Here is a 26,414-nt window from a genome sequence, read left to right on the forward strand (position 1 = left end):
AGCTGGTCCTGTCTCCTTGAGGGACTGGGAAGAGCAACCCACTCGAGGTTATTCTCCTACCTTTGAAGAACATGAACTTAGGTATGAACCAACATTCCTTTTCCACGCAGTGTTCAAGCCTTCCTCATGCAAAAACATGACACCTGGTAAAAATTAATTCTTGATCTTGGGGTAGGGGAAAGTCACAGCTAAAGAAAAGTTCTCCTGTTGAACCTAAATAACAGCTTTTACAGATACGAATATAAAAGAAATTTCATTAGTACCATTTTGTAAGAGTTTATTTTGTTGGCAAATATTAACTACAAAAAAACTTAGCACAAATTTTAAAAGCATTTTACCAGTAGAGTCCCATTTCGAATTACATTATTTTCTCATTAAATGTTTTTAAAATGTGTTGAAGTTGTTGTATGGAAACAAAGGTGCTTCATAAATATAATTTAGGTCATCGAGAAAAAATGTGCCCTGATACCTAGTATGCAAAGAAGTTCTATAAGAATGAAAACTGACAAAAGTAGATTCACGAACATTTGTTGGTTAGCAGAGGCATTTAAAAAAATCATCTCCCTGGTATAAGGAGGTCTATCAGGAAGCAGTGTTCCTCTGTTTTTGTTCCTGTAAATGAGAAGATTTAAATGAGAAGCATACAAGCCACAACCTTTCAGATTATTTTTAATTTCTGTTCCAGTGTGGAGTCAAATATTTAGTAATCTGTAAAAGGCAAAACCACTATCCTGGTACTTTTTGTAATGGTAGAAGGATAAAACTATGACATCTTCAAACACAAACTACAGTGCCATTGTTTTTAAATGTATAGGAGGCCAAGGCTCACTGATATGCCAACCTTTACCCCACAGCTAGCCCTTACCTATTCCCTCCACTCCAGATGCATTTATGTTTGCAGACATGCAATTTAAACTCTACATGGGGAAATGAGTTTTGGTGAGAATTAGTAATGGAAACTGAAGCAGAACATTGCTGCTTTCTTCAGCTTAATATCATCTTCCACCATGGCCAAGAAGCTGCTATTTAAAGAATGCTGTCAGTCTCATTAAACACATTTGGGCAAATCGCTCTAGGCAGCTGTTTTTACCAAAGACTCTAACTAATCCTATGCACCATTACTCAAACTTAGTAGGGCTTGTTCTCAAATAAATATGAACAGAACTGGGTCATAAGGTTACCATCTAATACATCCGGTACTACAGAAAGTTGTTGGATATGAGCACTGGGAATGGGGCTATTGGGTTTTTTTTGTTCCTTTTTTTATATACAGTGGTACCTCAGGTTACATACGCTTCAGGTTACAGACTCCGCTAACCCAGAAATAGTGCTTCAGGTTAAGAACTTTACTTCAGGATAAGAACAGAAATCGTGCTCCGGCGGCGTGGCAGCAGCCGGAGGCCCCATTAGCTAAAGTGGTGCTTCAGGTTAAGAACAGTTTCAGGTTAAGAACGGACCTCCGGAATGAATTAAGTACTTAACCCAAGGTACCACTGTATTTTGGGTTTTAATTTTGTATTTTTTGGCTGTGAACTGCCCTGTGATCTGTGGATTAAGTGCAGTATAAAATTTAATTAAAATAATACTCTTGGATCCTCTACCAGCAGCATAAGTTGGATGCTCAAGTTTCACAGTACTAAAAACACAAACCCTGAACATCTTGTCTATGCTAATTTTCACATTTAGTTAGTCTCTACTATGTCTTTTATGACTCTTATTATCTTCAAATCATTTGTTCTACAATTCAAATATAGCATGTGTCTAATGCTAAGGAAGTGGCTTGGGCATTTCAGTTTGCATGCTCCAATTGGTTCAATAAAGAATTTACTCTTCTCTTAAGTTATTAAAAATTCAATATAGTACAACTCAAAGATCATGATACTCAAGTTAGATCCATTCATTTTAATTGGACTACTCTTAAGTAGAATTTAGTTGGATATAATCCTTTGATTTTAAGTCTGAATAAAACAGCATTTGTCTACTAAGCTTGATTCTAGTAGGAATCAGATACCTATCAGATTTAAGACTTCAACTCAGATTTGACACATTCATACATTCTCTGAATTTGATAAATAAATTTGCCTGCATTACCGAGCTTTTTGAAATGGTTATATAAATAGTTGAAATAAGGCATGAGAGTGCATTCTTAAATCTCCAAACCCTGTTTGAGTGTAGGCAAGATTATGCAGCCTAGAATGTAACATTGTTATTCTCAAATTGGCAGATAATAAAGCAAGTCCTCAAACTGCTGCTTTGTTGGCATTTCTGTGCAGGTCTTTCCAGCCTCTGCAGCAGGCAGACGAGGGAAAGACTTCTGTGTTTGCTCAACAATGCTACCTCACTAGGAAAGGCAGAATTGGCTGAGGTGTACATCCCCTTTCTGTGATACACAAAATATACTGTATGTTAAAACTTACAGTAAAGCTCAAATGTTCTACAATCTTCTCTGTGGGTTCTTCTAATTCACCTGAGTGGCTCTCTTTCTTCTTACATCCTGTTATATCCGGAACTTCTTGCTGCACACTCCTGTCCTCTTTAAAGTTACATTTTGTTTCATCTTCATTGCCTCTTGTAAATTCTTGTATGTGGCTAGGTCTGTCCAGTTCAACCAGGCTTTGATCTGTGCTGTTCAGTATTCTATCAGTAGCTTGATCACCTGGTTTGGTATCTAATCCACTCTGCAAGAAGTAACATATGACTGAATTTGTGGAACAATATTAGGTCATCAAAAATCAACAAAAAATACGAACAATGCAATCCCATACATATATTCCCAGAAGTACCGGTAAGTTTCACTGAGTTCAATGGGGCTTAGTCTCAGAAAACTGGATATAGGATTGCGGCCTTAATGGGGTATCTCAATCTGTTATTTTAGTAACAGTTTTACTGTGAAAGGTGGTCCTCTTTGGGTATATGTATGTATCTTAAGTGAGAGTTGGCCATTATCTCTAAACCCTGCAACAACAGATTTTGTCATACCTCAGTTCCATTCTGTGAGCTCAGCAAGACCCTCTGATGCACAGAAACAGAACTGGGCAAAGAAAAACCACTAAAGGGGACACAAATGACTCTCAATGAGAACAACCTTCTATGCTAAGACAACATTACTTTCTCCCATGGGTGTAATGTGGATGGGCTGTCTACATATGAGGGATGGCTTGTTGCAGTATCTTTCTTGCAAAAGCCACCTCCTCTGAAACAAACGGGTCTAATTCGTAGTGATAAGTACAAGTGTTACGTGTGGAAAACATGGCTGCTTGCCATATTTTATGAATAGGGTGTTTATGGAGAAAGCTGCAGCAGCTGCGGCCCTGGTATAGAAATATGTAGTGCCTCATAAACCAATGAAATACAGGCTTTGATCCATCGAGCACTGCTGGAATTAGAAACCTTATTGCCTAAAGTGGTCAGGTGAAAAGACGGAAATAGTGTGCTTGTTTGCTTGAATATGTTCATTCTATGTATGTATCTTGACAGCCCTGTGAATATTCAAAGAGTACCAAGCCCATTCAGTTAGGTGAGGAGGAGAAGGAGTCCAGAAGCTAAGAGCTGAGAGGGAAAGAGAGCTGAGACATTGCGGATGTTTTCTGAATGTGCCAGAAACAGTAGAACATATTCTTTTCTACTGTCCATTGTGCAACCAGCTACGCAAATGCATGCTATTCCCTTTTTTGGGTAGTCTAACATCATGGCACAATGAAAATATCAGATTCTATCTGTATGACATTAACCCGGAAGTAACTGCAAGGGTGGCTGAGTTTTTATCAATAGTATCTCTCAGAGTGGTGAATGGCACTATTTAGCAGGAAGAAACTCCAATGAAAATCCTCATTATTACATATTTTTACATGGCTGTTTATTTGTATATAAATTTTTATATATGAATATTTTGTGATGGGCTATATTTGTAATGCCCAATACTGTAAAGGTTTGGTGAAGTAAGATAGAGAATAAAACTAGATAGCAGAGAATAAAAGCTCTTCTGCCCTTCGATCAAAAAGGTAGTGATCAGAGAGAGAAACAGATAGATAAAGGGGGAAAGGCAGTAAAAAAGCTGTGGAGACTAAAAGGCTCCTCCCTTTAATATAAAACAGAACTACGACCACAGAAAAGGATATAAGCAGGAGCATATAAAGACACCAGGTCTGAGAGAGAAAACAGAGAAACTTCAGAAAGAGGCAATCAACTGGGCCTGCTCCAAGCAAAGTGAGGTCTGACAAAATCTGTTCTGTCATAGGGCTTCCAGACTTCAAGCTACAAGAGACATCCAACACCCAGGGGGGAAAGTTTCTTATAAATAACAGTCTGAAACATCTATTAAGTAAAAATATAATATCAATTTGATATTCAAACATGGAACAAAAGTGTGTGAAGGTGAACAAAGAATTGCAGAATGGCATGAGAGCACAGTTGCTGAGTTCACATTTGCCACAAGAGTTCTGGGCTGAGTCTTTGAGCTCATTCTATTATACTTGGGTGAGAAAGGTTTCAAAAGGAATGGAAAGTTCTCCTTTTGAAAAGCTCTTCCACAGGAAACCTTCGGTAAAACATTTTCAGGTTTTTGGATCTCACGTCAATACAGAAACTCCACAAGGGGTTAAGAATGCAAAAGGCATTTTTGTGGGTTATGAAAAGGGTCTCTACAGAGTAATTTTGTCTGAATCTGGTCAGGTGATTCTCACAAAGTTTCTAGAGAGCACACCCAGACAGGAGAGGGAGGTTTTCCACACATTTCCCATTGATGACAATTCAGATGAATATTCTGAAACTGAGAGTCACACAGAGAGCTCAGAGAGTTCTGCTGACACAGTCATTGAGAGGGGTTCACACACAGTGTCTAGTCCTTCACAGGTTAAGGCTGAACTAGAATTGACTGAACCACTGTTTACTGTTGGGCGTGGTTCTCCAAAAGGTCCTGAGGATGAACCAGTCAGCAAAGAGGATCTGCACCTCATACGCAGGTCTGAGAGGAAGGGAACTCCACCCAAGAGGTATTCTCAAGAGTTTGCTAATTCAGCTGTTGCGTGTGTTACTATTATTGATAACTCAAGCCTGGTTAAAGATGTGTCTAAGTCAGAGACAAAGACACGGCTGGGAGTTGCTAAACGTAACACTACCTTCCCTAGCCAAGGTAATGCAGAAGCACTCATTCCTTGGAAAACAGACAACCAGAGAGTTTTACTGGTGAAACCAGTGGCGGGTAGTTCCAAAGGTGGAACTGAAACAACAGGGGAGTGTTACATGTATAACAACTGTTTGTTTTCTTCTCTGGATGAAGCTTTGTTCACAGCTAACGTAGAATCATATGGGGGAGTATGTTGGGATATGACTGCTACGCAGCTGCAAACAAGTAGCTCGATGTTTACATCACATGATGTGGCTAGTTCTGGGAAAGGAAATTCCAGGCGGTTCACAGGATTCACAGGGCTTTGTTCTGTGTGTAATATGAGACCTTCCTGTTGCGTATGCGAAGGAAGTCTGAGTTACTTGCTCGGAGAGAAGTCGGAGTGAACGGACATGTTTTTTGTACAGCTAAACAGTCAGAAATAAACGAGATGTAAATAGACTTTCTGACTATCTTCTTTCTCCTTGCTGGTATGCAAGGAGGGAAGGGGGTGTGCATTTTCCACACTGGGAAATGTCACCTATCAAGGTCTGCCTGGACTGCCGGGATGTCGACAGCCAGAGTACATCACCGGTAAACAAGCCCCAGGAGCCTGGGAGATGGGGCCAGCCTCTCCCGAGGGGGCTAGTTTTCCAACTAGGAACTAAGTGTTTTTCTTAAGACATTTTATTTAGTACCCCGTCCAACATATTATCTATCAACTTACAGGACAGTCTTCACTGTTCTTTTTTTCTGTTTCTGTTTCTGTTTGTGAATTTACTTCTTCTGAAGACTGAAAAAACAAGGTGAATCAAGGTCATTAAATAATTAAGTCTACAAACGCCCAGCTAGGTCTCACTGAACTGAATGAGACTGATTCTGAGTAGAATGTTTAAGTGCACTTATACATCTTATTAAACCTAACACATTTTAATAAAGTGCATTAAAACATGCATTAAAACAACTGAAAACTTTTGTTCCAAGTGGCTTTCACAGCTGGATAAATGAGTCTTTACCATGAGTGTCTATTTTGTTAGGATTTTAGTCTTGCTTTAAATTTATTTGCTGTTTTTGATACTCTTATGTGAAAATTGTGTTAAGGTGTTTTTTAGAAGGTTATGAAATTAGTGCATCCCTAGTTGGTAGTTGAGGTGCCTGTCAAGAATTGTTTTTAATGCAGATTAAACCTCCTGCGTTAATAACTACAGAAAATTGAGTTCTTTTTCCTCATTATTTGCAATAAAGATTCCAAACTGAATTGTTAAATTCCCATATACATCTCCTAAGAGTATAGTTCTCAAACAGGAGAGAACATATTGGCTAGACCTTCCGGCCCTGTCCAGGTCATGCAAATTACCAACTTCCTGGACCCAGGAACCACTCATCCACAGAGCTTCCATTTTGCTAGGATTCAGGCTCAGTTTATTAGTCGACCACTAAATCCAGACACCAGACAACAGCCTTTTTTGGCCATTCTCAAGTCAGGAATTACGTAGAAACAGAATTGGGCATCATCAATGTACTTATGACAGCTTGGTCCAAAATTCCTAATGACCATTCCCAACAGGTTAATGTAGATGATAAATAGCACTGGAGACAAAGTGTCCTGTGGCACCCATACCTCAAAAGACAAGGGGCCAAGGAGAACTCCTCCAGTGATACCCTCTGGAACTGCCTCTGGAAATAAGGCTGGAACCACTCAGTATAGTGCCCCTGATACTAATCTCCTGTAGATGGGTCCAGCAGGATACCATGGTTAATGGTATCAAAAGCTGACAAGAGTTAAGAGCAACAACAGGGTCATGCTTCCTGTGTCCCTTTCCCAAGAGGTCATCCATCAGGGCAGGGGTCAGCAAACTTTTTCAGCAGGGGGCCAGTCCACTGTCCCTCAGAACTTGGGGGGGGTGTACTATATTTGGGGGGAATTCCTATGCCCCACAAATAACCCAGAAATGCATTTTAAATAAAAGTACACATTCTACTCATGTAAAAACACGCTGATTCCCAGACCATTCACAGGCCGGATTGAGAAGGCGACTGGCCTCTGGGCCTTAATTTGCCTACCCATGCATTAGGGTGACCAAGGCAGATTCAGTTCCAAACCTGGACATGAATGAGATTAAAAAGGATCTAGATAACTTGATTTCTCCAGAAACGCCTGCAGCTGCGTCACCATGACACTCAAGGAGGTATTTGTGATTGAGCAGTTGTTGTTAAATACCACAGGGTCCAGGGTGGTTTTTTTCAGGAATGACTATACTATTACCTTCTTCAAGATGTCTAGCATAACCTCCTCATGCAGAGATGCATTCATCACACCAAGATCCTATCTAGTTACACCCCTCTAGCTAGCTTTAACCAGCCATGAACAAAAATGGTCCAAAGGGCATCTTTTTGGGTGCAGACACACCCTGTCAATGCCATCTGGCTGCAAAAACTGAAAATGATCCCACAAAATGTGGCTTGATGGAAACTTCACTTAGGACTGCATCAATCACGGCATCTGGCTCACTAGAAATGAGTAGGCATTCTTTACCACTTTCATTTCCACAGCGGGCACAATTATGTGCTTTAGCACAGGTTTAGTAATCTTTGAAGTGGGACTTGCATCATTTGTGCTCTAGCCAGCATCTAGCTTCTTTCATCTCATGAAGTCCTGAGTCAGAACAGCAAGAGCAGTTTCAGAATGAAAATAGTCCTAGGTTCTACAACACAATGCCAGAGACTGCCTCCACTTGCTTGGTCTGGGAGGCTGCTGGACAACAATATATATATATAGCACATCACCTGATTGCAAAACCTAAATATTACCTTTACTGAAGCATCTCCTCTGTCATAAGGTCCTCTCTTGATGGAGCAAATATTGTATGTATTTTCCATATTTTCTATAATGTTGACACCATTTTCACCTGCGTCATTTGGCTGCAGATGTAGCATTTGTTCTTGTATTGCTCTGGTCCTTGGAGGAAGTGCAGGAGGTGGCTGTTTATCCCTTGGAGGAAGTGCAGGAGGTGACTGTTTTCCCCTTGGGGGAAGTGCAGGCGGCTGTTCATCTGTTGGAGGAAGTGCTGGAGGTGGCCGCTTGTCTGAGTAGCTTAACATCCTTAGCGCATTCACTGAGCTTCCAGCCCCAAAGCAGAAACCCTACAGAAGAGACACCCTTGTAATTACTCTGACAAACTTTGTTTCCACTCCTCCTTTTAACACAGGTTTTTACATTGTTTTGTTTTGAAAATAGGCTCAAGATCTGTGTTCCTATATATTCATTAAAATAAGATAATTTTTTCAAGAGATTTTCTTCATTATCAACTATTCTTAGTCAGACATAGTGGAAATAGTATTTCTGTAACTGCTCTTTATAACAGAGAATTAAATTCTTGGACTTACTTATATTCATATAAGAATAGAGCTTTATAAATGAGTATTACTTTTAGTCAGTCCACCTAACAGAAAATGCCAAATTATGTACCACTGCTGTGGCATTCATGTTAAATAATCCAAGTTTCTATTTCATAAATCTTTAAATATGGATAATTTGTTTCTTTGTGTTCTAGAAAAATTCAGTATGGAGAAAGATTATACTATCCTTGAAAAATAAATTGCTATTTATGTCCCAAAATATTAGCTGCAGATGTCAACAAGTTAAGTCTTCCTTATCTTCTAATACTTCTTTCTTAGGACTAGAAAGAGCATCAATATACAATCACAGCTGCCTCTTCTTGCACAAGGAGGTGGAACAACTGTGCTAGAACTAAGATGTTATTTCTGGAACTACCTTGTCTATCACTCACAGGTAAGTAGCTAATTGTACCCTTACTTCAGTCTTACTGGTGTTAACTTGTTGAGCAAATCCATTGTTAGCTGTATCTACTTTCACAATTTCTAATCCATGTGTGCAATATTGGATCCCTCATGTGTCTGTGCATGTACATACCAAAACTGCTATTGCTATGATCACCAGCACTGGAATATGTAGCAGCAATGGAATCTCTTTCATGAGTGCTTTAATAAATTCACCAATTCCTTGACCTATGTGCTTCAACGGCTCCGTTACAAAATTTGTAAATGTAACAGCCAATGCCTAAAACCAGACAGAAAGTAAAATTAGAATGAAAGTGAAGCTGTCAGAATCAAACAAAATACAAATGACTCAGTTAGAAAAAGAGAATACCTTTGTTGGAGGAACAAGCCAAATAGGATTTACTAATACGGTTTCATAATACTTTTGACAAGGATCATCTTGGAACGTCATCGAGCTTCTAAACCATTCTATAGTTAAAAAGCAACAAGTCATACAACTAACCACAAAAAGCAAGTATATTTTGGCTGTAAGTGTGTAATAAGAAGTCATATATAGACAGTGAGGAGGATGTAAACACTTAACTATACTTGTTTTATTAAAACAAATGATACAAGATCTGGAAGGAAATGATTTTTTAATATTTACACCAACACTCAGAGTATTTTAAAGTATATTTGCTAAACTGGGGGTAAGCCCAGTCTTGAGTAGAAGACATGGCTGAAGCACAATTTGCAGAACAGAACACACCCACCCCCAACCTGCCAGATTGGTATTTGGGCTATGTGGTATAAACCATTGAGCCTTGGGCTTGCTGATTGGAAGGTCAGTGGTTCGAATTCCTGCAACGGGGTGAGCTCCTGTTGTTTGGTCCCAGCTCCTGTCAACCTAGCAGTTCGAAAGCACGTCAAAGTGCAAGTAGATAAATAGGTACCACCCTGGTGGGAAGGTAAACGGCGTTTCCGTGCGCTGCTCTGGTTTCGCCAGAAGTGGCTTAGTCATGCTGGCCACATGACCCAGAAAAATGCTGTGCAGACAAACGTCAGCTCCCTCAGCCAGTAAAGCAAGATGAGCGCCGCAACCCCAGAGTCGTTCGCGTCTGGACTTAACTGTCAGGGGTCCTTTACCTTTACCTTTTTAGATAAGCAATGTAGCAAAATGGTAAAAGGGCTAAACAAATGGCAAATGGCACTTTCTTTTCTCAGGAGGAGGAAGTATCCATACCTTGGTCTGCTACCAAATAGTCCTATTTATTTGCTTTTAGTCCTGTTTTGTTCTGATTAGGTACATAAGTAAAATGTAACAGATACAGAGAAACTTGTCCCTTTCCCTCTGTATTCTCTTCCCCAGGCCCTTTTCTCCTAGCCCTACAATGGGAGAGTGTAGGAGAGAAAGGTTTTTAGAAGTTTGCTAACCTAGATTATCAGACTCAGTTCTCCTCCCAAATGGCTATTTGGTTTAGCAGCAGCACTAGAAGAGTGCACTGGGCTGAAAAGGCCAAGGGTGATGCTGAACTTCTCCAGTATTAATTTGTGTCTTCATTCCCCTTCGTCCCACTAAAATGCCTTTCTCTGTCATTTTTTTTGATGTTCAACAGACCTGATTCCCAGACCCTAGTCTATCGCCAAAAAAACTTGTTTGGGCTCAACAACAAGCAGACAATATGTCTTATGTAGATATTTCAAGGAGCACATCTACCTGACTTGTTCAAAGACAATTACATTAAATAAATCTACCACCAGGAAAGAGATTAATTTCAGAAGATCAGTGAGCCAGCTGTATGAATGACACAGTCCAACTAAGCAAGTTGAAATGCTTGAATATACAGGCGATGTTTCAGGAATAATTATGTTTGACTCATTATATTGGCACAAGGAAGAAGTGACCCAGAGAGTAAAATCAGCAATATCAGAAATGTGTTGTTGGCATCTGTCTGTCTCGAGAGAGAATGGAGTGTGCCGCCAGGGGTGAAGCCAAATCTCTGCATTAGCAGCACTAAAGTGACCTTGCCGGAACACAAGCCTGAGCAATGTGTATGGAAGTCCTTGACTGTCTAGACAAAACCCTGCTCTCAGGCTCACTAATGTGGTCCAAAGGAAAACAAAATGTTTGGCAACAGCTTGGAAGCAGGAGTTGCTGGAAGGAGGCATACAAGGAGCCATCCAACCGTCTTAGATACTCCACTCCAGATTTGAATAGGGTTTAGAGCCAATCTTAAAAATAAGATTAAATGTTTACTAAATCAAACAAACAAACAAAAATTTATTTAACACCCCCCCCAAAACTGGCTTGGTTTCCTCAGCCACTCTGGGCAGCTCCCAACAGAATAATATTAAAGGTAATAATAACGCAACAAAACATCAAACATTAAAAATTTCCCTAAACAGGGCTGCCTTCAGATGTCTTCTAAAAGTCAGATAGTTGTTTATTTCCTTGACATCTGATGGGAGGGAGTTCCACAGGGCGGGCACCACTACCGAGAAGGAAATCTGACATGGAAAGTTAGCAAGCAAAACAAAAAACAGCTCACCTATTAGACCATCACTCCAGCGGATCTTCTCAGCACATACAGTATCAAATTTTCCCATTTTTGCCACTTCAGCTTGATGCTGAGCAAAAGCTACCTACAACAGAAACAAAAGGATTTTAACAATTTAACAAAATTGTTAAATCAATTTCATTTTGGAATCTTTTTTTAAAAAATGGATGAAAATCCCACTGCCCTCTGTTTCCACAGAGCCTGTGGGAAATTCCTTATGACTTAATATTTTGATTTATTTTTTTTGTACTGTATTAATGCAATTTGATGTTACTTGTAAACTGTCTTGGTAGGATTTCTATCCTAAAAGCAGGATATAAATAAATCCAACTCATATACTTCCAAATGCAGCTGCAACTTTCATATACAACAAAACTGCATAATTCAAAGCTATTAAAAGTCTGCTTCTTAAAACATATGATTACTCAAAATAGATTGCACACATATGGCTCTTGAGGTCAAGCACTCTTCTTTCTGTGACTGAGCCATAAAATTACTGAAAAATAGCAGAGGGAAAAGAGTCTATTAGACCTGCTGCAGCACACTGTTAATTTTATAAGATTGGCACACAGGACAAGAAAAGTTCAAAACTACTGAACTGCTAGTAAATCATGGAGAGGGAAAGACCAATGTGCCAATCTCACTAGACTGTAACGAGAACAAACCTGACATATTTTAAAATAGTTTTGCACAAGTATCCCAAAATAGCCCCTGATTATTACTGGATCAATATCAAAATGTGCCAGATAAGAACATTTTATGTTTTAAGGGTAGCAAGTGTGGTAGCCTGAGTTTATATTGAGCCCTGTTAAGTTATTGAGCTAAATAGTGAGTGGCACAATATTTTCTGTATTTCCAGGGCACACTGATATCCACTTCCCCATTACTACTTAATAAACACTAATAATTGTTTACCTTATATAGGTACATCCAGTTCCACCCAAAACTGATGAGAAAACTTATGAATAAAACACGTTTTAGCTGTGTAAACCAACCAATGCGTGTCCATAGTTCTGTAGCAACTATTACGGAAATGCACACTAAACACAGAAGTACCTTTTAGAAAACAAGAGATAAAAAGAGAGATAAATTGCAAAAGAATTATAAAAGCCAAGACCATTTAAAATGGGAGGAACCTACATTTTTAGCATTGAAGCATTTTTAGCATTTATCTGATAATAGACAAATTTTCCATTCAGCTTCTGCTTGAGGGAATCATGAGCAGTATGCATTAAAGGGATCATGGGGTGGGGTGGCAGCAGCTTCATTTTGGTTAAACTGAACAATGTGGAACCATTATCATGTTGGTGGACATTTATTAAACCTCATATTCTAACAGCTATAACTTCTTTTCATATACAATAGCCTGATGGCAGCCAAATGTGAACTGAAATTTAAACAGATGCCATTCAAATCATCACTCGGCATGAAGCGCACTGGTGGATCTCGGGCCAGTCACTACCTCTCTCAGCCTAACCTACCTTACAGGGTTGTTGTGGGGATTGAAGAAGGTGTAAACAATGTGTAACACCACCTTGACCTCCTTGTAGAAAAAGGTGGGGTACAAATGCAACAAACAAATTTACTTTAGACTTTTGCAGTACATACGCCATGAAGCTAAACTCAAGACAATGCTACAAACTTTGAACTGATTCATATCCCTTTATTTTTGCACACCTAGACATAAATGTGGTGCTGAACTCATGGTAGGAAAGCAGTCATGGCTGAAATTTGGATCACAAATTAAGCAGTCCTGACCTATTACTGCTGCCTGAAAACATTAAAAGACTTTATATACTCAGCCTTCAGTGGGACAAAGCACTGCATATAGGTTTTATCTTTTTCTGTTTGGTGCAAGCGAGGTACCCATAACCATGTTGACTGTAGAAAAAGACCTTACTGCAGAAAAATTATCTCACCATAAAGACATTATATGCATCAGCCCCAAATGTGTCCTCAAACTTCCATTTCCAAACTTCAGCATCATGATGCCTAAAGTTAATCAGAATATCACTGAGTGCATCATCCAAAGCAGCTGATTTCCAGCCCTCTTCATTAAGAAACCTGTTGATTTCATTAAATGTCTGTCTTGTAAGGATGATCTCAGCATCATAATGCACATCTCCAGTGCTATCATCAGGCTAAAAAACAAGACAACACAGTTGAATTGGCAACTGACATTTCTTGCAGATAATAACAAAGTAATCTGACTGTTAACCATAGCTAAGCAGAGCCTTACTAAATCACACTGACTGACTGCTGTAGTGACGAAGTCAAAGAGCAAAGAATTCTTATACAGTTTATGTGGAGGTTACATTCTAGGGATTACGCCTATAGCCAAAATAATGTATAGTGAAAACACATTGGGTTCAATGGCGGGTGGGACTGTTAGTCTTTTTCTCCAGATGCTCCCCCCCCATTCCATTTTAAAAAAAATATTTTGCCAAGCATGTAAAGCTGAATGCGCACAAGTTAAATGCATGTAAGTCGCTGTACAATGACTAGTCTGTCAAATAATACCATAATTAGGATTTCTCTGCTTAATATTTTCTAAGTACACATTCACCTACTCTAGTCTCAAAACCAGGGCAAGCCCAATACATTTTGGCACCTAAGACGAACCACAAAATGGTGTAGTTCCCTGCTCTGCCAAGGACAAACGGGCAAGTGAAGATCTACATCAGCAATAGCAGGTAATGCATTACTTGCAGGCCAGATGTGCTGCCTTTGTGGATCTTGTCGTGTGAGGCAGTCACCTCACCTTACCTCATGGCTGGGCCGGCCCTACTCAAACCTATTACCCAGATTCACAGGTAAAGCTGTTGATGTATATGCAGTACCAACAGAAGATGGGAATTCTGTGAAAATCATTTATCAAACCTAATACTGTAGTTATAGAAGTCCTAGATCCAAGGGTTTATTACAAAACAACAACAAAAAGACACAAAAAACAACAACAAAAACCAACCCACCAAAAAACCAACCCCAGTGCCAAGGACTGGTTTGGCAAACCTTTTGCAGTCCAAGGGCAGTATTCCTCCTGGGCAACCTTCTGGGGACTGCATGGCAGTGGTGGATAAGATTTGAGGCAAAAAGTAGGTACTGTAGAGCAACAGATACGATTCTTACCCTTTTTACAGTTGGCTACATTAAGAGGTTTATACATATCTCTCCACCATCCAAGCAAGCAAGCAAGCAAGCGAGCGAGCGAGCGAGCAGGCACGCATGTAAGCAGCATTAACACAGCATAATGAGACAGCTGAGTTAAGACAAAGCACTTGAGGAAAGGATACAGCAGTATTAGTGAGGGGTGTGGCTTGGGAAGGAAGCACTGCCTGGGAAGAATCCTGAGGGCCAGATAGGAGCACCTTTGAGGAGGAGGGGGGACATTCAGCCCCAAGGCACCTTTAAGAGACTTTGCCCAAGACTAAGTCTATATAAGCCTACAGAACCAAACCCACCTTATCCACGAATATAGGATGTTTTCATGTTTTATGTAAGATTACTTGTTAGCCACAAGAAAGCAAAGTAAAAGGGGAAAAAAAATAAATACATGGTTGGGTTCTATGACATACTTACTATTGCCCATCTTAACAATGAATGTTCTGCTTGCATAAGACACTGCTAAGAATACATTTTAATCTTTAAATGAGCGAATGTATATAGCAATAAGAATGTTGGCTTATTCAGATACTCACAAGACCAAGTCTTCCAGCTTCAATTAAAATCTTATTCAAATATCTCTTAAAAACATGGATGCTATTGTTTTCATATAACTTGGCTTTATCTCTCTTTTCATATTCTTCAAGCTGCAAATATAAAGTGTTTCAATATCACATTTTACCAATCTTAATTCATGTAGTATATACAGTAGTACCTCGGGTTACATACGCTTCAGGTTAAATACACTTCAGGTTACAGACTCTGCTAACCCAGAAATAGTACCTCAGGTTAAGAACTTGGCTTCACGATGAGAACAGAAATCATGCTCCGGCGGCGCAGCGGCAGCAGGAGGCCCCATTAGCTAAAGTGGTGCTTCAGGTTAAGAACAGTTTCAGGTTAAGAACGGACCTCCGGAATGAATTAAGTACTTAACCCAAGGTACCACTGTAATACGTATACTGTGGCCAGACAATGCCTTAGCCAAGCAATAATTCATTGTACAGTGGTACCTTGGTTTACAACCACAATCCGTTCCGGAGGTCCGGTTGTAAAACAAAACAGGTTGTAACCCAAGGCACGCTTTCACCAATGGGGCCTCCCCCCCAAAATTGTTTGTAATCCAAAAAAAGGGACATGCACTTCCAGGTTTGACGTGGTTTTAATCCAAATGGTTGTAATCCAAAGCAGTTGCAAACCAAGGTACCACTGTAGTGTGTATATTGTTTAGACTAACACGTAGGCTAATGTTCACATGTAGGCTAAGGTCCATTGATTGCAGAGGCACTCTGGCCTTTAATAACTGAAATCTACTTGCTGAAAGCATCCCCATAACACAGTTCAAGATCTGTTTATGTTCAAGAGATTTGACTACAGACATGTATTGAAACCTATTTTAAAAATGAAACTTGTGACCCATCATGCCAAATGCAGTCCATCAGCCAAGAATGGCACCTAACAGGAGCGTAATGACCTGCTTGCTTTTGATGTCTGCTGAAATACATAGTTATCAAACAACTGGCAGCTTATGATATATAGCTGGTGAGCCAGGTTCGGCTTGGTGGGTCAAAAACTATACATGCCTATTATAAACAAAGGTCAATGTCCTAAGAAACAGTCTATGTTTCTACATCTAATCTTTTGCATATACAGGGGCTGTTGTGGTAGATCTTCATAGTAGCTCAACACTCTACACATAGTAGCTAATAATACAATAACAAATACTGCCTTGCAGGCACTAATACTGCAATCCCACATTTACCTGGAGTTAAGTCTCAGTTAACTCCATGAGACTGACTTGTATGCAGTTGTGCAGATGATTGTGCTGTAAACATACAAATCTGCACCTGTTGATGTCAACAATGAAACTGACTGGTTTTAATAAAACCAGATTGTGGACCAAATAGTTAATTAAGAGTATTGATTCTTACCACCATCTATCAATATGAATGCTTACCCAGGAATATATTTCTGTGAAGGTGATAGACCAACAAGATCTGAATTTATGAAAAGAATATGTAAACAATATTTTCATAAAGTAATATATTAAATATGAAGCATCATACATGCAAACAAACCTTAAGAATTAAAGAATCAAGTTGCTTTTGGCACATGGAAACATCCACAATATTTTCTTTTACCACTGATTTTTGGGGAACTTTCTTATCTTCAGAATCATCCTGGTTCACCTGCAGCAACTGTAATCATAGGCATTTCTTAATCTTTCTACTGTAATTTATAGATTGGAAATCTCATATAATATGGTTGCTTCATTTTGCATATTTATTGGAAAAAGAGTAAAGAGAGAAAAGAGAGAACTCAACAAAATTTGTTTATAGTAATTTATGATTTATACCCTGCCCAAACTTCCCTAAACAGGGCTGCCTTCAGATGTCTTCTAAAAGTCAGATAGTTGTTTATTTCCTTGACATCTGATGGAAGGACATTCCACAGGGTGGGTGCCACTACCAAGAAGACCCTCTGCCTGGTTCCCTGTAACTTCGCTTCTCGCAGTAAGGGAACCGCCAGAAGGGGGTGGAGACGCTCCTTCAGGTATAGTGGGCCGAGGCCATTTAGGGCTTTAAAGGTCAGCACCAACACTTCGAATTGTGCTTAGAAACGTACTGGAAACCAACATAGGTCTTTCAAGACCGATGTTATGTGGTCTCGGTGGCTGCTCCCAGTCACCAGTCTAGTTGCCGCATTCTGGATTACCGTATTTTTCGCTCTATAAGACGCATCAGACCACAAGACGCACCTAGTTTTTGGAGGAGGAAAACAAGAAAAAATATATTCTGAATCTCAGAAGCCAGAACAGCAAGAGGGTTCGCTGCGCAGTGAAAGCAGCAATCCCTCATGCTGTTTTGGCTTCTGGGATAGCTGCGCAGCCTGCATTCGCTCCATAAGACGCACACACATTTCCCCTTACTTTTTAGGAGGGAAAAAGTGAGTCTTATAGAGCAAAAAATACAGTAATTGTAGTTTTTCTGTCACCTTAAAAGGTAGCCCCATGTATAGCGCATTGCAGTAGTCTAAGCAGGAGATAATCAGAGATCTTGCGAGACAGTCTGCAGGCAGGTAAGGTCTCAGTCTGCGTACCAAATGAAGCTGGTAGACAGCTGCCCTGGACACAGAATTGACCTGTGCCTCCATGGACAGCTGTGAGTCCAAAATGACTCCCAGGCCTCTTCAGGGGCACAGTTATGCCATTCAGGACCGGGGAATCCTCCACACCTGCCCTCCCCCTGTCCCCCCCAAACAATATTTCTGTCTTGTCAGGATTCAACCTCAATCTGTTAGCCGCCATCCATCCTCCAACCGCCTCCAGGTACCTCACACAGGACCTTCACCGCCTTCACTGGTTCCGATTTGAAAGAGAGGTAGAGCTGGGTATCACCCGCATACTGATGAACACCCAGCCCAAACGCCCTGATGATCTCTCCCAGCGGCTTCATGTAGATGTTAAAAACATGAGGGAGAGGACGGAACCCTGAGGTACCCCACAAGTGAGAGCCCAGGGGTCTGAACACTCATCCCCCAACACCACTTTCTGGACACGGCCCAGGAGGGAGGAGTGGAACCACTGTATAACAGTGCCCCCAGCTCCCAGCACCTCTAGACAAGGCTTCCTCAACCTTGGGCATGCCCAAGGTTGAGGAAGCCTGCTCTAGACGGTCCAGAAGGATGTCATGGTCGATAGTATCAAAGACCGCTGAGTGATCCAGCAGAACTAGGAAACAACTTTCACCTTTGTCCCTAGCCCGCCGGAGATCATCGACCAGCACGACCAAGGCAGTTTCAGTCCCATGATGAGGCCTGAATCCCGACCGGAAGGGACCCAAATGGTCTGCATCCTCCAGGCGTGCTTGGAGTTGTTCAGCAACCACCTGCTCAATCACCTTGCCCAAGAATGGAAGATGTGTGATATTTTAGTGTATTTTGGGTTTCTATGGAAGCTGCCCAGAGTGGCTGGGGAAACCCAGCCAAATGGGCGGGGTACAAATAATTAATAATAATAATTTATTATTATTATTATTATTTGAGGCTGGGCAATAGTTGGCCATATCGGCTGGTTCTAAGGATGTTTTTTTAAGAAGCAGTTTAATAACTGCCTCTTTCAGCGGGTCTGGGAAGGCTCCCTCACAGAGGGAAGCATTCACCACCCCGCAGAGCCCATCGCCCAGCCCTTCCCGGCTCGCTTTTATTAGCCATGAGTTTCCCATATTCACTGGGAGTCCCATGCCAGCAGAAGCTGCCCAGTATCCCCTTCAAAACCACCATCTGTGCACTCAAGAGAGCATGCGCATAGAGGACTGTCCCAAGCCCTCCTGTCCACATGGTGCTACATGTACAACTGAGAGCACTCAGGGATTATAATTTTTTCAAAAACAAATGGAAAAGAAAATAACAATGAAATGTGGAAGAGTATTTGGCAGCCTTCAACCAACTATTACTTCCTTCCAATACCTTTTTTGTAATTACTCTGTTTGAATCTAAAGATGCAATCAGAGCTCAGTAAGACACCCCTATCAACTAATCAGTTGATCATTAGGACAGAATGGAATCGTTCCAGTAAGAAAAAACAATGCTCAACTCTAGGTTTATTAATTTGTTGCAGTATGTGTTCTGTAAGGGAGGCAATCCAGACATCCATGGTGAACAGGTTCTTTAAAGGGCATCAACTAAACCATTTACTGAACAGCAACTCAAATTCAAAATGCGTACCCTATCAGGCTTTCGCATGGTTCCTGAAGCTGCATCATAGTTCAGCATGTCTGTTGGATCAATCCAGTCATCATTTTGAGTTTCGCTACCTCCTATCAGCAGGATTACACACAGGATCAAAGGAGCTAGCATCATCTGTCACAAAACACAATTGATGGTTTTAGCAGAATCAAAATCCTCTGGGACAAATTGAACTATTTAGTGACGTAGGTAATTTGCCTACGTCATCTGGTTACTCTAGTTAAGGAACATAGAAATATAACTTAATTTACTTGTTAAACTTGCACCCTATCCTTTATGCAAGTAACTCAAGAGTGACATATAAAGTTATCTCTTACAGTCCCCATTAAATTCTACCCGCTTAGTTTCCAAACACCTTCAAAAACTTGATCTGCAGAATAATTTTACATGAACAGCAGATTAGATTAACTAGCATGTGTGGAAGTCTGAGGTTGCACACTCAAATGATGGTCATAAAGTCTAGTAAACTTTACCCTAAATCATGGTCTCGAAACTCTGGCATATGTATGGACAAAGGCAAATCTGATAAAAGCAAGCTGTATTAAGCTGCAGTTAAACTTAACTCATATTACCCAAGCTTGACCACTGATATGTTTTTAAAAACAAAACCCAGTCTTCCCATTGACTGCTAGGAGTTTCATAGACCTATTAGTGCCATTCAAAGAGTGGTACCAATATCCACCCACAATTTAAAAAATACAGTGGTACCTTGGGATGCAAACGGGATCTGTTCCGGAGCCCCGTTCGCACCCTGAAGCGAACGCAACCCGCGTCTGCGTGTTGCTGCTTCCACGCGCGATGCCATTTTGACCGTCTGCGCATGTGCGCGCAGCGGAACCCGGAAGTAGCGCACTTTGTTACTTCCGGGTCGCCGCGGAGTGCAACCCAAAAATACTTAACTTGAAGTACATTTATCCCAAGGTATGACTGTAGGAGACTTAAGGGCTGTCACATGGAAGAGAGAGCACACTTGTTTTCTCCTGCTCTTGAGGGTAGGACCTGAGGCAATGGCTCCAAGTTACAAGAAAGGAGATTCCAGCTAAACATATGGAAAAACGTTTTGATATTAAAAGAGCTGTTCAGCAGTGGAACAGACTCCCACAAGAGGTGGTGGACCGTCCTTCCTTGGAGGTTTTTAAGCAGAGGTTGGATGGCTATCTGTCATGGATGCTTTAGCTGAGATTCCTCCATTGCAGGGGGTTGGACTAGATGACCCTTGGGTGTTTTCCAACTCTTAAGTTTCTATGATGCATATATAGGGTGGGACATGTTCAAAACCTAGGCCAGACATCAGTTGGGAAACTTAACACCACATTTACAGGGTTCTGGGTAAAATATAATAACTTATAACTCCTTTACTAGTGTGCCACTTGCTAGACAACTTTCTAAGAAAGTCTGGCTGGCATTAAAAAAAGAATTTCACCGAGACTTCTCTGCACACAAACACATTATTTGTTAACAGCAGCATTTTTGGTTCTCAAAAAGATTTGCAAGTTTTGTGTCAAAGAAATGAAAGACAGTATTTCTTTTTTCCTTATTGCATAGGAACCTCATACCCCCTCTTATCTGCACACCCCCCTGCCTACCTGTCTAAATATGGGCAGTGTACTATGCTGCTGGCAGTCCTCCTCATTTCAACGCTGCACAAGAACAGAAGAGCCTGCTAGATCAGGTCTGTTTTTGCAGCAGCCAACAATCAGAAGGTCTGTGGGAAGCCTGAAAGCAGAAGCTGAGCATAACAGCAGCATTCTCCCCACTCATTGTTCCCAGGTCACAGCAACTGGGGGTTCAAACAAGTAGAGATAAGCTGTTGGTAGAGAATTAACTGCAGTCAAACATAACTATGCATAAGTGCATGAAGGCATTAAGACCAGAGATGTCTGTTCCTAGACTTAGCCATGTAACTGACCAAAGAAGATGTGCCTAAGCAAGTTACAAGCTTAGAGCAGGTGTTTGAAGCTATATTTCTGTATTTTCTACCCAATAGTATTCTGCCTGCGTTCTCTTTGCTGCTGCTTGGATAAATGAATGAATCTCTGACCTTTGTAAGCAACACATTTTAAACTTACTTAATAGCATGCAGTCAGTTCGCTGCAAGATGGGTAGAAAGAATGCTGTTTGCAAGCAGGCTAAATAAGATAAAAGGGTCTAACAACATAAAGCTATAGAGCTGCTTGACTTTTGTTAATTTAAACTCTGCTACTGGGGGCTCTCTTCTGCTAGCAGGGACATAGCTAGGGGGTTGGTCAGGTTGGACCACGCTAAGGGCACAGTTGGGGGCGGGGCGGATACAAAATAATGCACCTCTCTACTCTGGCTAGGAGTGGGAGCCATCGCAACAGCCTTGCGGGGGGGGGGGGGGCTCTCCCCAGTCTGGCCATCAGACCGCAAAGGATTGGGGGGGGGTGATCCATCTCCTTGCTCAGAGCGCAAGGGAGCCCAGCTATGCCTCTGCCTCTTGGGAGTGAATTTAACCCCGCATTTTGAATCCAGGCACCCAGATTCTTTTGTTATTTACTCCCCTCCCCCTTCAACCCCCCCCCCATACCTTTGGGTCACAGGCAGGGCTTTTTCAGCCAGAACTCGCCCGAACTCAACTCCGGCACCTCTCAGGTGGGCGCCACTGCCATTATAAGAGAACAAGGGAGGCGTCCATAGGGATTTCCGGCTCCTCTTTGTCTAGGAAAATAGCACGGGTCACGGGGATTTGTCTTTTCCTCCTCCCCGCAACCGAAAGCGAAAGCTGCTGCTTTGAAAAGCGGCAACAGAGTCACTCCCGCCCACCCCCTGCCTGCCTGAGAGGGAAAACGCTTCTCGCCCGCGTTAGACGCCGTGCAACCGTCTTGGGGGGGAAATGGAAAGGGGAAGGCGGAACGGCAACCCTGGAGAGGGAAAATGCCTCGTCATCCAGGCCCGGGGGCAGCGGGGAGAACGACAGAAGGAGAACCGAGGCCACGACCACTGGCTGGCGGGGCGTCCCCGCCTGAGGGAAAGAGGCGACGGGCGGAGGAAAACTGAGGAAACCACCACGCCCACAACCAACGAACATACAACCCCTTCCCCCCTCCGCCGCATTAGCAGCGCGCGCGCACCACCTGAGGGATTCGCTTCGCCAACCGCCAACGGTTCCTCGCGCTTTTAAAAACAAGCGAACGAAGGCAACGGACCCTCGCAATTTCCGGCGGCCTCGGCTCAACCGCGCTTCCTCGGATCCGCGAGCTCGGCCGTCATCCGCTTCGGCCTGGCGCTCGGCTTTCGGTGGCTTCCTTCGCTCGCGTCTCTCTATCGGCGGTCGACTTGGCTCGCCTGCCGCGGGCGCTCTGATAGCCGCGTGATAGGGCGGCGGCGGCGGCGGCGAGGTTGGGATGCTTAAGTTTATATCCGTTTAGCTCGGCAGGGCTTGTCTCGACGAGATGCGCGCGGGGTGGTGCTGCAAAAGAGAGGGCAGTTCTTCTCGCCAGGGTGCAGAGGCAAAGGCATCGCATCTTATTTCGAAGTAGAGTGCTTTTGTTCTTAAACTGATAGGTTTTACTTTTATTGCATTAATAACAGTGCTTAGCCCATTTGCAAAACTAAGCAGGGTCCGGTGTGGTTTCAAATTGGATGGGGGACCGCCTGTTGAGAAACCTACATTGTAAGGGGGTTGGACTAGATGATCCTGAGGGTCCCTTCCAAATCCATGATTCTGCGAAACCCGGGACTCTTATGCAGAAGACGGAATTGCAGCTGGTGTACTACAAAAAGGCTGAAAGGTGTAGTAGCCCTGTCCTCCTTGGCAGGTGGGCGAGCGGGCAGCCGCTTTAATTTAGAAGTACCCACCGATGGGGGACGCGGGTGGCGCTGTGGGTTAAACCACAGATCCTAGGACTTGCCGATCAGAAGGTCGGTGGTTCGAATCCCCGTGACGGGGTGAGCTCCCGTTGCTCGGTCCCTGCTCCTGCCAACCTAGCAGTTTGAAAGCATGTCAAAGTGCAAGTAGATAAATAAGTACCCCTTCAGCGGGAAGGTAAAGTGCTCTGGTTTGCCAGAAGCGGCTTAGTCATGCTGGCCACATGACCCGGAAGCTGTACACCGGCCAATAAAGCAAGATGAGCACCGCAACCCCAGAGTCGGCCACGACTGGACCTAATGGTCAGGGGTCCCTTTACCTTTACCTTACCCACTGATGGTAAATTTTGTTTAACTTCCCTCTTTTGTCACATCCTCAAGCTTCATTTAAGCTGTGTTTTGTTTTTGTTTTTTAAAGTGTATTGTCTTTAGTAAAACTTTTAAAGAGGTCCGTTACAGAACACTGTTGCAGAACAATATGTGCACCTACCATTCTCCATTAATCTGTGTTTTTTGTTTTCAGGGATTTGTTTTACTAGATTATTATATAGGCCACCAAAACTGAGCACCTTTTTAAAGGGAGAACAGGGGCACCCACAGGAGATAGACCAGCCAAGATTTTATGTACCGTACTCCTGTAATGCACTGGTTTTACCAACTGGTGGATTGGGAGAGTTTCAGCCTGATCTAAGTTGGGTCACAACAGCAGCATGCAAATATATGTTAAATAATTAAGAAAAGTTCATGTTCAGCTCCTGAATTATCCTGTTAATGGTCTTTTTGTCAGGGAGGTGCATGCCTTTGCCAGGGTATGCTCCTACTGCCTTGATGCAAATATCTGTTTTGTCTTGGAAGGTTAGGCACCCTGAGACTTAAGCTGCATACACACTTACCTGTTGAAAGTGTGGAACCATATATCTGAATAAGGTATTATGCATACTTTCTTACAACTTGCTGCTTTCAATCCACATGCATTATACATCCTGCATCCACAAAGGTGGGTATGGTTAGGTGATGCACAATGGAAATCCCTCCCTTTGATAGGGTTCCCTATGCTTTTTCTATACACACCTATACAATATCTCCCACAGGACTTGAGTACCTGTGTGTGTAGGTTATAACTGTTGCTGTAATTTGTACATTAATATAATTGGACAAGTTCAGATTTTCAGACAAGCAGAAAAAAGCAGGAACTGTCAGTTAAAAGTATTGCTATTTTTCTAGGAAAAAAGGTGTGGGAACTCACCATAAACACCTCCCTCGTTCTTTTAGAATGGCCCTTGCCCACTTTGAAATAGGCGTAAGACCTCTGGAATATGTGGGTATTTTCCTCCCTGCCTGAAGGAAAGCCACCCAAGCACACCCATTGAGTTGGCAATCTAAGCCCTGGAAGAGGAGGAGCCACATGTATAAGACTAATTGAAAGACTTAATTAAGATCAGGAGCAATATTTTAAAATTTGTCCCATTCCTTGTTTTAGAACAGCATCCATAGTGCATTGTATAATAATTAGTGTATGACATCTTTGAGCATAGAAATGCCAAAATAATTTCTCATTTCTCTATCAGGTGTCAAAGTCTTTATTGAGTTTAAAGCACATATACATTTCTATGGTAACCTCAACTTTTTATGATAGTTAAAAAGGTCTTGCTACAGTGCACATAATTTATTAATAAGAACCAAATCTTAACTGTACTTCAAATAAATAACCTAAATATTCAAGAATTTAATTTAAAAGCATAACTGTACAATATGAAAATATAAACAATACATAAAACATAATACTCTAAAGATATTTAGAAATAAATTTGTAATTCTGTATTATATAGACAGTGCAAGAAATAAAAAAAATTCAAATAAGCCTCTGAACTGGGAAATCATTTACTTTTACATTATCATGCAGACATAGCATTTCAAGCCATGCTGTTGCCTTCAATATGGTACTCTACATGCACACACAGGAGAAACAGCATGTGCAGCCAGAGGTTGCTTTGAAGACTTCATCATAGTCATTTGCACAGTTACAATAGCAAGCTACTTCTTCTCCGCTTCATATATATTAAAATCTTCAGCAATACAATCAGTTCTGATAGAAACTTCAGAGAAATCTCTAGCTGCATACAGTTTTCTCCCATGTGTGCATGAGGGTTTGAGGGATCGTGGCTGTAGTTATTAAAATTACTGTTACCAACCATATCCAACTGCATGCTTTCTTTCCTACGGTACCTTACAAAGAGGTATTTTGTTGCATTCAAAAGTTTTAACATCTCTTCAGCAAACCAATAGGCTTTTTTCCCCCACCTAAAGCTTAGGAGTGTAGAACATCCAATCAAAACAATCCCAGTTAAAAACCAACATATTATACCTAATGGACTGTGAGCAAGAGTCAGCCACTACCTAACCACCTTTCAAGTTCATAATTATAGATACTAAAATCAAAACATGAAATTTTGATGCTAAACAAATTTGACCACTAGTTAAGATGTGATGTAAGCAACGGTGTAGAATACAGCATAACTAGTTGTTGTTTTCAAAAAATCTATTTTGTGTGGACCTAGCAATATTTCATGTGAACTTGAGTTAATTATGAATCAGTTTTTATTCCTGTAGAAAATAAAATAGTCATAGAGGCAAAGACCAGAGAATGCAATAAACACTAAACTGTAAACACATAGTCTTTTGGAGTGCACACTGACATTGCAAGAGCTTGTTCAACAGACTTCGGCAACAAGACTACGATAGGTCACAGCAGCATGAGATCACATGGAAAGCACTGAACAATAATACTATCACACACCAACACCTCCTAGCAATCAGGTAACTGAAGGGAAACATCTCTTCTCCATGAGATGCTTTCCTGATCAAATGCTGCTCTTTTTAATGCCTAATTTAATGTTCCAATAGTCTTAAATGTGTGTGCTTTATCTGTAGGCTTAAAAACTACTCTTTAGCCATTATAGGTCCAGAGTTTTACAGTTCTGTCTGCAGAAGATGACAAGAAGGAAAGATCTTGTGTATGCCATCTGCACTGAATCACTTTGTCTTTATGCTCCCCTACCACCATAGTTGGGAGCTGCTTGGTAAGGTCCCCTGTGAAAAAGAAATAGAGTCATTATTGTTTACTCAAACTTTTTACAGAATCACCATTCACTTCACTTGATTGCATTTACAACAACTTTTACATCACATCCTGATAACTCAGTAACTCATTAAGGTCGGTTCATATGTTGCCAAGGGGT

General features: G+C 41.5%; 2 protein-coding genes across 5 annotated transcripts in view; both read right to left on the reverse strand.

Moving 5' to 3' along the window:
• Positions 1-260: 260 nt before the first annotated feature.
• On the reverse strand, positions 261-22,026 carry CLCC1 (chloride channel CLIC like 1). 2 transcript variants are annotated; one of them, XM_081914893.1, is made up of 14 exons: positions 21,896-22,025; positions 20,934-21,127; positions 19,327-19,461; positions 16,680-16,799; positions 15,141-15,251; positions 13,362-13,583; positions 12,358-12,498; positions 11,434-11,527; positions 9,276-9,373; positions 9,039-9,185; positions 7,916-8,248; positions 5,832-5,897; positions 2,418-2,678; positions 261-612 (listed from the first exon to the last, which is right to left on the reverse strand). In XM_081914893.1, the coding sequence occupies exons 3-14, from the start codon at positions 19,459-19,461 to the stop codon at positions 583-585; spliced, it is 1,758 nt and encodes a 585-aa protein (XP_081771019.1). In that variant the 5' UTR covers positions 20,934-21,127; positions 21,896-22,025; the 3' UTR covers positions 261-582. The 2 variants fall into 2 exon arrangements, with proteins under 2 accessions (XP_081771019.1, XP_081771018.1); XM_081914892.1 differs by lacking the exon at positions 20,934-21,127 and having other exon boundaries at positions 21,896-22,026.
• Positions 22,027-22,442: 416 nt separating this feature from the next.
• Positions 22,443-26,414, reverse strand: part of WDR47 (WD repeat domain 47) — a 39,577-nt gene continuing 35,605 nt past the window's right edge. For all 3 annotated transcript variants that reach the window (XM_081914828.1, XM_081914829.1, XM_081914830.1), the window contains one exon: positions 22,443-26,265. In XM_081914828.1, the coding sequence (XP_081770954.1) occupies positions 26,123-26,265 (143 nt within the window). In that variant the 3' untranslated portion in view covers positions 22,443-26,122. The remainder of the gene's footprint in view (positions 26,266-26,414) is intronic.

Source organism: Podarcis melisellensis (assembly GCF_964234715.1).
Source record: "Podarcis melisellensis genome assembly, chromosome: 6".
Lineage (NCBI taxonomy): Eukaryota > Metazoa > Chordata > Lepidosauria > Squamata > Lacertidae > Podarcis > Podarcis melisellensis.

Bases quoted from the DNA above. Each gene is read 5' to 3' on its own strand.
- CLCC1 (XM_081914892.1), bottom strand. From the start codon at position 19,461: ATGATGCTAGCTCCTTTGATCCTGTGTGTAATCCTGCTGATAGGAGGT. The intron at 12,499-13,361 runs GTGAGATAATTT...GTTTTCTAAAAG, and splicing joins ATGCATATAATGTCTTTATG to GTACTTCTGTGTTTAGTGTG. The intron at 5,898-7,915 runs GTAATATTTAGG...TTGTTTTTTCAG, and splicing joins GAGGAGATGCTTCAGTAAAG to TCTTCAGAAGAAGTAAATTC.